This window comes from Chanos chanos, chromosome 4 (assembly GCF_902362185.1).
Source record: "Chanos chanos chromosome 4, fChaCha1.1, whole genome shotgun sequence".
Taxonomy (NCBI): domain Eukaryota; kingdom Metazoa; phylum Chordata; class Actinopteri; order Gonorynchiformes; family Chanidae; genus Chanos; species Chanos chanos.
Genome location: NC_044498.1, coordinates 18,795,113 through 18,808,011, shown reverse-complemented (window position 1 = coordinate 18,808,011; position 12,899 = coordinate 18,795,113). Strand labels below are relative to the sequence as shown.

Sequence of the window (12,899 nt, the reverse complement as noted above, 5' to 3'; positions counted from 1 at the left end):
TGAATAGAGGAACTTAATTTCTCAGAAACAAAGAGACGAGTCAAGAGCAGTTCTTTTTTTTTTTTTTCTTGAACTTGGTATATGTATTGAGATTTTTCATTGATATCATAAGTAAATTGTTCATTTTGGGTACAGATTTACAGTTTGTTTTATCCAACCTAATCCATTTTTTCTAAAAACATTTATACAGAATTACCTTCAGGTTTTAAAATATACATATTTTTCCCTCTTATATTTTACAATGTCCAATTCTCTTCCCCATATCCTTGCCCAAACTCCCCCACCCCCAAACCCCCTCCCCCATTCATATCCTGCCCGCCTCAGCTGGTGGCATATGAATTTGGTTGAAATGCAAATAAAGAAATCCCCACCCATCCCCACTGAAGACAGAAAAAAAAAGAACAGAGTGACAGACAAACAGAGAGAACAAATGAAAGTCTTAGTTTCTGTGAGTCACAGTTCTATTGTGCTTTGGCTGGGCACAGGAGAAAAAGGATACTCAGGCCTATGTCATTCTCTCCTCACTAACGTGGTGAAACTTTTTTTGTCATGTGGTACAGCCCAGTATCCCTAACCCCGTTGCAGAGAAAGGAAGCGTTCCACTCGTAGCAGAGGGGACAAAAAGAAACAAACTACAAAGCACCTTAACCAAGAAGTGCTATGAAATCACAGTAAAATGTTAAGTCGCTGATATGTCTCAAAAAGCTTCCCAAACTCCATCTAAACTCTCTAACACCTCACTATGTATGGCAGTCCTCTTTAGTCTCTTATGTTATGACAAAGTGTGATGGAGTCTGTGTGAATGTCTTTCACAAATTAAACTCACAAGAGAAGCATAAGAAATGGAATCACTTTTACAGTTGCAAAAAGAAACATCAAAACAGGCAAACACAAAGGTAAAAAATGAAAGACAACAGCAAAAGGGGGAAAAAAAAACCCTGTGTAAGAAAGAAAATGCATGTTGTTGATTTTTTGACTAAGCTAACAGTGTTTTAAATGGCACACACAACAGGGTTCGGCTATGCAGTGTGCCCTAACAGAGTCCTGACTGGCCAAAGTAGTAAAAGGTTGGACTACATTCCAAAAACAGAGAGGCTGCTGGGGTCTGGAGAGTGATGCACAGACATACAGCAGATCAGTCCACAGGTCGGTCAGAGAACGGCACCCTGTGTGCTTGACCACATCTGTGCCCATGGTGCGCGGTTAGCCGCTCTGGATGTATTTTTTGATGACCACACAACCGTGTCTGAAGAGCGGGCAGGGCAGGTTCTGTAGGAGTGTCCAGCTGTTTGTACAAGGGTCAAAGGTCTCCATGTTGCCTAGCGCGGGGCCCTCGCTGCTCACAATGCCCCCGGTGGCGTAAATCTTCCCATCCAGGATCACTGCACTTTAAGGAGAGATAAAGAGAAAAAGAGATTGGAATATCAAATGGTCCAAGCTTGCGACGCAATTAATAAGACTGTGTAGAATTGCCTTGAATAGCTTGAATTTGTTCTGTGGTTGTCTGGATGTCCTACGGTTCCAGTATAACGCAAGGTTGGATTATGAGAAAGCTGTGTGTCTTAATACATGGAAGGTGTGAGGCTGTAAGTTTGGTTTTGTCCTTGTGCTGTGACCAGACATAATAGTGGAAACACACAGACCCTCACAGATAGAAAAGCTGTATTCACCTTCACATATACCTACTGTATTTCTTCACTAACACACTTCTCACCAAACATTTCTGTATGTGTGCCAATGCTATGTCTGTTTCTATAGAGTGAATTTTGCCAAAACAACATGTCAAACAACTGAACTTGGCAGTTAACATAAGAAACTACTTATATCCACTTAGTTTTCTCGCTTGGATTGTTTTTTTGTGAACAAATGGGAGCTCTAATTTTCATGTTTTTCAAAATCATCACTGAGAGCTCATATTTTATGTTGCTTGACCTTACCTACAGAACTGCCTGGAATGGTTCATGTTGGGCCCGGCTTTGATGTTCCCCTTGTCTGGGTCATAGATTGTGGTCGCTCTGGCATATGCTCCACCCAGGATGAAGATGAAGCCGTTGAGACTCACAGCAGGAGCATACTTATTATCTGAATAACCCAGAGAGAGAGAGAGAGAAGGAGGAGAGAAGAAAGAGAGAACTTACTCTTACAATGCAATTCTCTTCACAACTTTCTTCTGGATAATGGTTTTATTTGGTCTTCTGTTTCTCCTTTGTGTCTTGGGGTCGGCATACAAATTCAGAGCAGCTGCAAGAAAAACCTCTGCTGCTTTTTTGGAACTTGGAGTGAGTGCAGAGTGAAAAAAAGAGCTATGTACCATTTTGGTGAACAAATGTGTTTCAGTAACCGTGCTCCTACTGAGATAATTACATCCGTATCAGCATAAACATGTTTTCTTTCCCAGTGTGCTTTTGCCAGATTCCATGAAAATGCCAGATAATTAATGCCATGGACTACAATCTTGCAACGCTTTGTTGAGTGTATCTGACTACTAAAGGTATTGGAAAAGGTTTGATTTCCTCAGGGACCAGGGTTGATTTTAATGGGCAGATCTTATGGCAGAAACTAAATAATTGTCCCTCATCAGTAGATTCTCAGTTCTCAAGTTCTATTTTCACCTCTCTCTCTCTCTCTCTCTCGCTCTCTCGTTACATGTTCATCTAATAGCCCAGTTCTTTCTTTACAAGGCTGGTTTAATGCATTCTCTGCTACCCAGACACTTGCATGGGTAAATAGCCAAGAAAAAAAAACATAATCACATCTTTCATGAGTAGGCAAATGACTGACAGCAGAACACATGGTCATGCACATTAAACCAAAGGTCGTCTGCAAGAATACGTAGAAGGGCTATCACTGTTTTTTTGCCTTTTTGACAGAGAAATTGTCTCCCAAACGATTACAGCTGGGCCAATTTATTACTGCTATGAATTATTCACACGGTCGTGCACGATTTTGTTTTTTTTTTTTTTTTTCCTGACACGATTGACAGTTCTCGCTCGAGGAGCACGGAGGCACGGAACGAATCTGTAAAACAGCTGCTGGATTTAATGGCTCAAAAATAAACGTGTGAGACGGGTTCTATCTATCCTCGTATCGTTCCCTGAGTGTTCAATGCCAGGTGCATCTCATTAAATCCCCGCCGGTCCTTTTTGAGTGACGGCAGATAGAAAACTCCACACCCCAAACAGCTTCATTCACACCAAGAGGCGCTGAGTTGGGAGCCATCCCAACCGTGGGGAGGAGAGTGTCATCTCTCATAACAGGTAAGTCACTTTGCTGACATCTTTTCCAAACAGAACTCAGCAGCAGGGTTAATAGACAGAACTCAAACACAGCTGTTTTTGTTAAAATAAAACAGAAAGAAAATATAAAGAATTTGTATTCATCAAATGCACCATCTAGTGGATGGAATCCAGAAGTGGAAGAGCACTGACATTCAGTAGTCTTTTAAGGCAGTGGAGGCACCCATACCTGACAAGGTAATGCATTACAGCACTGCTAATGCATCTTACCATTGGCACCTGGCACTAAGGTCTACAGGCTTTTTCAGGTGCGCAGCCACTAATTCACTAATTTGTTTGTCGGAAATATGACGCTTGATGTGTGAGTCATTCGACATTAGCACCTCGTCACACAGGAACGGGAGCACCAAGGGTGTAGCAGGACAATCTCACATAGGGGGCTGTGTGGATTGTGAGAGAAAGGCTCCTACAGGGAACATAAATGTTGCTCTTCTTGCTGTTTTTAATACAGCTGGTATAAATCATGTATACAGTTCATTTATATATCACTGTATTTCAGATTTCAAAATACAGTACTGTAAGTGGTACTGAATTATCATCACAGATTCTTCCTCTGCTACTGCAGATATGGATTTCCTAGGTACTGCAGATCGTCCAGTTTAATTATCAGAGGAGCTGGAATCTGATTGACCGGTATTAAACTTTAATATACCTCATATCTCAACTTTCTTTCATTCCATTTTCTCAAGGTCACAACAGTGTCACAGGGTCCCATTTGAGTTGGGATTGTTTGTAATACAATACTTAAATAAATGTACATGCCAGAGAAAAAAAAAAACAGTCTTTTTTATGACACAGTGCTGTGTAGTTAATATATCTTACATTATGTTTGGTGTCTTCATGTATAGACTCAGAAACACACACACACACACACAGTAGAAAGTGACCTTTTCAAGCACACGGCAGTAGTACAGCTGTAATATACAGGAAAAATACAGTGCTGTGTACTCTTATCTCTTCCCACACATTCATGAGTCTGTTTTTGTTGTCTTGTTTCCAAGAGAATTCTGATTCTGATCATCTGAGGTCACTACTGGAGTAGGCTTGCATTATGTTCACAATAAACAAGGTTAGATATGCCCCAAACGATAGAGCAACAGGTCAAAAACAAACCACAAAGAAACTGTGGCTGCTCTTTTTTTTTTATTTTTGATAATGAGATTCTATAGCTGGCAAGATAACACACGTTCTTCTCTGAATGTGAGTCCTACAGCATAGCATGCTAACCTTTACAGATATAAAGCTTTTCAGGGTAGGAAGTAAGTTGCACACTTACACACTAAATATATTTTGCATAAATGTGTGTAATATGTATATATTTTACAAACCTCTCAAAGGAAAAGAGCGACAGCCTTCAATTCTCAATAAACAAGGCTGAGAGTTTTGAGTGGTGTTCCTCCAGAAAACCACGTCACCAATCACCTTTCACCACGCATGCCGTGCCTGTCTTGACTGGTAAGGTGCTGTTTAACCAGCTGACACACTTTAGGGCTGCTCCACATAAATTTGATAAAATTCAGCTCTTTTTTGGCTCGTAGCATGTGTTTTTTTGAGGAAGGAGAATGGTTTTCCCTCCAGTGTTGGACTGACAGAAGCAGATGATTCAGTGTGTCAGCCACCATTAAAAGAACACTAGAATGAGAGGCTACATTGGTGACGGCTTTCCCAAAACTCATCTGCTGATCCGTGGGCCTTCCGAACCACCTCTTTGTAAAGCCCTCCCCACAGAAGAAGCTCCGCAATCTAGAGTAATTTGTACGAGTAATTGTTTTCGATTGATTTTCCCATGGCATGACACACTTCCCGTCACTCCTCTCCTCCATTCGAATTTAGATGACAGCTTGTCTGTCAGCAGGGAGCACGGTGGCTAAATTAGTGTTCGAGGAAACTCTTCCCAGCATGTCCATGTGTCTGCATATTGGTTTTTCTGAATGTTTGTGTGTGTGTGTGTGTGTGTCTAAGGGGGGAACGGGAAGTGAGTGGGTGTGTACGTTTGTATTCAGGTGTGTCACTTGTGTTTGTGGGTTGTTGTTTTTTTTTGATGAAAAAACCTTCTCCAAATTATGCAAGTAGTGGTGCTCACTGAGTGTGCATGTGTGTTTGTCTGTGTGCACGCACATGAACACAAACACGAACACGAACACGGGCATGCACTAGATGATGACTGTCGAGAATCCAATTCGCACTCCTTGCAGGAGACTGGAAGACAGATATATTAAAAATCTCGCCCCAGCCCTGGGATAAACAGAGAACAAAGGCACCCTGTGTCCATTGGAGGGCATGAACCTTTCTAAAAATCCCCACCTGAGACGTGAGCCTTTATGCAAGACTACTGATAGGATGGGAAGAGAGATGGAGAGAGGGAGGAGGAGGAAGATAACTCTCAAAATAAAAGAAACACCTGAGTAAACGAGACATTCGGGGTAAATTAAAAGCAGCTGCTTCCACACAGGTGTGATTCTGGAGTTAATTAAGAAATCGACATCCCATTGTGAAGAGTGTGGTATATAAAAGTGTGGTCCGGGTAACCTGCTATTTCGGTTACCGTGTCGCCACGATGACGTGATCTCAGTGGCTTTAAAAGCGGGTTGATTCCTGCTGCACATTTGGGAGGAATCTGAGCGATGAAAACGGCTGAACATGCACATGTTTCAAGAGGAATGGCGTGAGGCTGGCACGGACGGCTGGGGTCAACGGCTGGCCAAAACCGTGCGCTCCTGACCACGACATACGCGCTTTGGTTAGAGATGTACGGGCGAAACAGACGAGGGGCTCCAAATCGGTTGGCGGCATATATCAATCTGAGACGCGAGCAGGCGGTTTCACACAGAGCCTATCCATCAAGAGCTTCACAGAGAGGGATTCTATGGTCTGGTCAAACCCTTTATTATGCCTAAAAATACACGTCAGGTAGCAAAGCGGCGAAGGGACCGGGGTGGTGGTTTACTGAGCGATGAAAAAACATCACATGACTCATCCCTCACCATGTTCTTAACAAGTGAATGAGTGTGTACCTGGTAAATGTCAAAAGGAACATAAAGGCTTGAGTGCTCGTCTTCCCAAGGATTCTGGTAGCTCTTTTATGATGTGAAGTGCATTTTCCTAGCATGGTTTAGGCCCAGCCAATGCCTTAGAAAGAAAGGTAAAACATCAACAAATACCAAGTCACTATGAGTGCTCGTCCTGACGAAGATGAAGTACTTTTAACCCAATGGGAGCGATCAGCTCCAGGATGGCGTTGCTTCCGCCCACAGGACACGGGTGCTTACTGAGCTGGTTGATGAATAAGAAAATTACGTCACGGTTTTCATATCTTTACCCCACCCATCACATATGGCAGACAGTGGACCCTTGTCTGAGGAAGCTCTGTACCTGTCAACCCTGCAGGACTGTTCCAGACACATGTAGAATCTATAATTAAGATGCTCTGGAGCCGCTCTGAGAGCACTGGTGGTAAAACACAATGTTATGCCACTATATGTTAGTGCTTTCTTTATTATAACAGTTACATATAAAGTGGGGCCCCTGCCATTGTAATGCAAAGTCTATGACCAAATGTTGCACAGTGAACTAAGCCAAGTCCTATGAGGTTATTTTAAATTTGCGAATCACCTGCTGAGACAAATCAAGCACACTCATTTCCTGGAGACTACTCATGGAAAAAGTAAAGTACTTATACTTCCCCTTCAATCACAGACTGTAAAGCCCACGAAGATCACACACACACCTGAGTCATAGACTCAAGCCTGTATCTTTGATAAATGCCTATATAAAAGAAAGAGAAGAAATGATGAACCAAAAGTACATCTGTATGGGATGATGGGAAAAAAACTGTTTCCAAGTAAAACTCCAAACCTATGCTTCTAAAGGACAGCAAGAATTTTTAAAAATTCATTCAACGGTACATTACCCTGATATGTTCACAAACAACCAACTCCCTGCAATTTATACACAAAACAGCTCAGCTGAATGGTGGACACAGCAGGTTTCCAAAGATGAAACACTTTTAATTAGAGGAGCAAAAGATTCTGTTTCCACAGAATCACGGACAGAACCGCAGAATTAATCCGTTATAACCTAAGTAATGCTTTTCTGCAAAAAGTTCAGCATTGCCTTTACATCCGCATAGTCCACTTGATTTTTTTTATGCTATGATCCCTCCCACAGCTTTCACAGTGCTAGTTAAACGAATTCTTTTCAATTATTTTAAACCAATGAAAACAGAAGGAGGTAATTGACAGTTAGGGTTAGTAGATTGATTCTCTTCACTGCAGCTTAAGTCAACACAAATTAAACTGCGAGACAGAACATTGGCATGAGACATGTTTTGGCCCTTTAGCTCTATTGTTTGAGAGAACTCATTACAATTTTCTTCATTTAGTGTTTCTGTAAGGTGTAATAAGGGTGAAAAGGAGAAAAATTGGTCTTACATAGTATAAAATGATTAAAAAATAACAAATAACATTTTCAAATAACCAACAGCTTACCTTTCACAAAAAAAAAAAAAAACAGTCCTATAATCATGGCCTCATTAAGGTACTGTTCACGACAATGAGTTTCTGCTATTTCTACGTTTTTAAGGGTCTTAATGGCACTCACCAATCATAGGCGACTCTATGAAGCTCCAGGTGTTGGTCTGAGGGACGTAAGACTGCAGAACTCCAGCTGAACGTCCAGCCTCGTTCACCCCACCAAAAACATAAATCTTTCCCCCGCAAACGGTCGCAGCTGCGGAGTGCACCGGCTTGGGTAGTGGGGAGACTGTCTCCCACTGATTAGTGATAGTGTCATATCTGCACAAAAGGGAAAAAGAGAGAGAAAATTTACCTCATAGCTCTCTGATTAGCTTATTAGGTGTCCTACCACCCTTTGAGACACCTGCCTTCCAGCTCTACCTGCCCGCTCTTACTACCAAAGCACTATTCTTTACCAATAAAAAAAAAAAAAAGAGGTTCTTTTCCACGGCAACAACTGCGTTCTCAGTGAGCAAGCTAAAAATGTATCATTGGAAGACACCTCCACTTTCCCCCGGGACATTACGAGTGTATATCCATGTGGTCTTTGAATTATAAGCACGTTGAGTTTGACTCTGGCCACTATGGACTGGTCTACAGCCAGTTAGATAGAGGGAGTATTTCATGCAGCTGGAGAAATCATTCTCAAAGCTTCTCTTTTAAGTCTGTATAAGAAGAGACGCTGTGAGTTGAAGGAGAATCGCCCTTAACTGCTCTAAAGGACTACTCAGAAACTCTCCACTCTCTCTCATTCACTACCAACGATCCAAAGATCCACAGCATGAAAAACAATGGGGTTTTAACGATCTACAAGTAAATCAAAGTTGATATATCTTATCCAGAAGTGGCTATTAGTGAAGGCAGGAAGCAGAATGACTTTGAGACTTTCAGGGAATTTTAACCCCATTAAAAGCAGCTGAGAGAAATGTTAGAATAAACTGTGATATTTGGTCTTTATAAATTTACTCAAAGTATGATCTTAAAGCAGGTCCATAGTTGCAATTAACAAACAAAAAACGCACAGGAAACGGGAAAAAAAACCCAAAACAAAACAAACAATATGTGATAACGCTGAGGGAATGAAAACAAAGAGCGGCTTCAGTGAGGTGGAAGCAGACAGAGGGAGAGACAGAGGGAGAGACAGAGGAAGAGATAGAGAGAGATAGAGAGAGAGAGTGAGAGAGAGAGAGGGAAAAGGTCATCAGGGAATGAATCACACAATGGTATCAGTGTAGCATCTCTGTGCTGATGTTATCCAGCAGGATGCGCTGTGTCAGTTAGAGTGTATGCGATCTTCAACTCTTTCTCCCTCTGATGATATCGTCAACACAGGCATGCTGTAATTACGGAAGCTACTGTAGTGTGACCCACATTCTACCCCCCACTCACCCACCTCCCCCCTTCAACATGCACACACACACACACACACACACACCACAATTTAATCACGGCGGGAGCGCCGGAGGGAAGAGGCTGATTGGCTGCTCTGATAACCCAGGGGGCACTGGGAGATGATGAGCTCAAATGGGAGGAAGAGAGAAGGAGAGAGGGAGGGAGGGAGGGAGGGAGAGAGAGAGAGAGGGAGAGAGAGAGAGAGAAAGAAGTGAGCTGACACGTATCTCTTCGTCTCCCAGCGTTGCAATACAGCTGCCTGCCTCGGAAAAAAGGATTTAAAAACAAACGGAAAAATTGAAATCCACATGCAAAGACAAACAGTGAACAACTCATTCACAAGTGAGTGAGTGGGTATGTCGAACTTGCTCTCACACGTTATCATCATTTCCTCTGTGTTTGGCATCTTTCCTTATCTTTAATCCTCTAAGCCCTCTAAGATACATTCATGCAATAACTCCTGAAAAAGGTCATAGCATTTCGTCCAAAACACAATGTCACAGGCAGACAAACAATACTGTGAATTCATGCAGAGCAGTGTCTGCAAACAACGCCTTGTGTGTGTGTGTATGCGTGTGTGTGTTCTCATACAAATGTGTTTGTGTGAGGATCGCAGAACACAACCGATAGTGTTATAACCCTACAAGCTAAGTAAGGAACTGTAGGGTGGTATGTGTATGGGAAGATTAGTCTGTCATACATACAAACGAATACTGGTTAAAACACGAGCTAATCGTTTGACTGTTACACTATGTGACATGCAGGACAACACTGGAAGACATATGAGGTGAAAGTATGGCCTGAAGGTCAGCAGGCTGTCCAAATGGATACAACCCCAAGTTTCAATTCCACTTTATTTAGTGGAGGTCGTACTTTTCAGAACAACAACAAAGAAAGAATCTCTCTGTTTTTTTTTTTTTTTGTCCAGGGTGAATATGACAGCCAGACTCTTGTGCTGTCACCCTGTGGACCCCAACACAATTAGCCCGTGACCCTGCTGACAGGAACGCTAGCTCTGACACCTCGTCGCCTCCGAAACCTCCGACGCTGAGCAGTGAGAGCTCGCTGTTTGATGACATGGTTTTAATGTTTTCCTACAGTGCTCTGGCAAGGGGAGGTTTTCCAAATAGATTTCTACATGGCTTTGTTTACAGGTGTTTTCCAAACAGTTGTCTGCAGTCATCTATTTACATACACACATATATACATACACACACACACACATACATATATACATAAATAGATAGATAGATAGATATAGAGATAGATATAGATATATGTGTATGGAAAAAGAACATAGAAAAGAAGATTTTATATAATATAATATAATATATATATATATATATATACACACACACACACACACACACACACACACACACACACATATATATATATATCATTTCATTCATTTCATTTTACTTTTTAAACATTTGTCTGTTTTCCAAATGGTGATTTAGAGTGCTGTGTATGGGTTTCTAGAACATTTTTCTAGAATGCTCCACCTTATTAATTGCAGCAACTGATTTTAATTACTGAGAAATATTTTTTGTCAAAAAAAAAAAAAATAGCAACCCAAACCTTACGACTACTCCTCAAACTGCAGTGCTCAGTTCACTTCACAAGTCGTTTCTATTATTTCCATTCGTATAATGGATTTTAGTGATTTTAAGATCTGGAAAACATCATGCTCCACAGAACTATTCAGTGGAAAAAATAAAATAAAATAAAATAAAATAAAATAAAATAAAATAAAATAAAATAAAATAAAATAAAATATATTCATTGCATGCTGCGGTTTGCAAACATTCTCATTCCTGCTCAATGCTCTTTCAACATCTGTTTGCTTCCATTAAATCTGTGTTTGAAGCCTGAACCCAGTGAGTTCATACAGATGCTTGCTGATGATGATGTATTACCCTTGGCTCTGTTAATTACCTCAGCAGCTTTCTTTAAGGTGTCACGGTGGTGTCCATAAATTCAGATGCTTTAACTTGAACCTCACTCTTCCTTTCTTAAGTGCATTTATAACAACTTACACTGTTTAATGAAGAAAGACCTGCTTAGTGGGAGATAATGTTCTATGATGGGGCCTGGTTTCCGTGAAACATTGTATTCATAATACCCCGCAAAGCTTAATAAGGCTTCTACCACAGGGAAGCACATTGTTCCTGTAGCACGCCACTGACCTGCGCATTTGACCTTCTGCTCTAACAAATAAATAGTATTCAGAATCTTGCAGCGACCAGTAGCGAGTAGCCGATAAGTCCTTCAGGAGCATTCATCTATACACAAAACACCAGCTACTGTTTCAAGCCAAAGAGAAAAGTAATCATTGATCAAGTTATTAATCATGATATGCTGACGATTTCAACTAGTAGACGAAGAATGTGGAACATATAAAAACAAAAGAAAAGATTAAAAGTCAGCTCACAGCAGATATATAGATATAAGTCAAAACACATGTCAGGCAGGTATTGTTGTATGGAACAAAGGCCAAACAAGCTTAACTGTCACCTTTCTATGTCCTTTAATGCATGGTAGGACAAGTCATCCCAGATTTACCTGATAATCCCTGTAAATAACTTCATCTCTAATAGGGCGTCTCCTGCCAATGCATTATTTTTTCACTCAACCCTTCTGAGTTCTCACTTCATCTCTCACTCCATTTTCTCCACAGAGGGCATTGCAAGACTGCATAGAGAGATCAGGTATACACCACACCGCTGTAATTATGTTTGCACATCACACACAAACAGTATTATTATGACTCAACTTGGAGTAGGTCACCTGCCAATTACCAGACCTGATCTCCCAACTCCCATTCTGCCCAAGTAACTGCAGCAAGACCTCATTACTAACACACACTTCCCTGTTCATTATAAAGCTTATGAAATAGTGTTTGGATATACACCTATATATATATATATATATATATATATATATATATATATATATATATATATATATATATATATAGTACACACACACACACACACACACACACACACATATATATATATAGTGAGAGAGAGAAACATATCATACAGTGTGAAAACACAGACCCTACAAAAAGCTGCTAGCGAGGATTTCCTGTTAGCATTTGGAAATATTATATTCATCTTATTCTGCCACCAGTGCCTGGCTTTAAGGATCATTTAGGCTCTGTTCTTTTCAAAGAGTTGTACAGTATTTTATCCAGCTGCGGACTATCTCCAAAAGGACATCCAGCCTCTGTCTGCTCATTTATCATAGACAGAGGGTTAATTAAGAATGGTTGGATATTTGTGATCAATCTCTTTGTGTGGTCTTTTCTATCTCTTTTTTTTTTCTCTCTGCCTTTGTTTCTTTCTCGTTACTACCAGCCGTATCTTTCACCAAACACTCAGCATGCTGGAGCTGGAGGGCCCTAGAAAAAGAGAGAAAGAGAGAGAGAGAGAGAGAGAGAGAGAGAGAGAAAGAGAGAGAGAGAGAGAGAGAGAGAGAGAGAGAGAGAGAGATGAGTGGCCTGCCAGTGAAACTTGGATATCTCCCAGTGAATCAGGCAGTCATTTATCTGACTGATAGTACACAGCCTCCCTGCTACATCCATTACTTCCCCCAACCTAATACCCTCCTAGGGCACAGCCAAGATACATCCCTGTCAAAGCTGCCCTCTCTCAACCTGCGTACCACTGCCACTGGGAACAACCTCTGT

The 12,899-nt window shown here is 41.2% G+C and overlaps 1 protein-coding gene across 1 annotated transcript in view; it reads right to left on the bottom strand.

Annotated features, from left to right (window-relative positions):
- Positions 1–1,203: 1,203 nt before the first annotated feature.
- The window catches only part of klhl29 (kelch like family member 29), a 96,574-nt gene continuing 84,878 nt past the window's right edge, over positions 1,204–12,899 (bottom strand). The window contains exons 10-12 of the mRNA XM_030772795.1: positions 7,896–8,089; positions 1,938–2,082; positions 1,204–1,387 (exon numbers count right to left, since the gene is read on the bottom strand). Of these exons, the coding sequence (XP_030628655.1) occupies positions 1,204–1,387; positions 1,938–2,082; positions 7,896–8,089 (523 nt within the window). The remainder of the gene's footprint in view (positions 1,388–1,937; positions 2,083–7,895; positions 8,090–12,899) is intronic.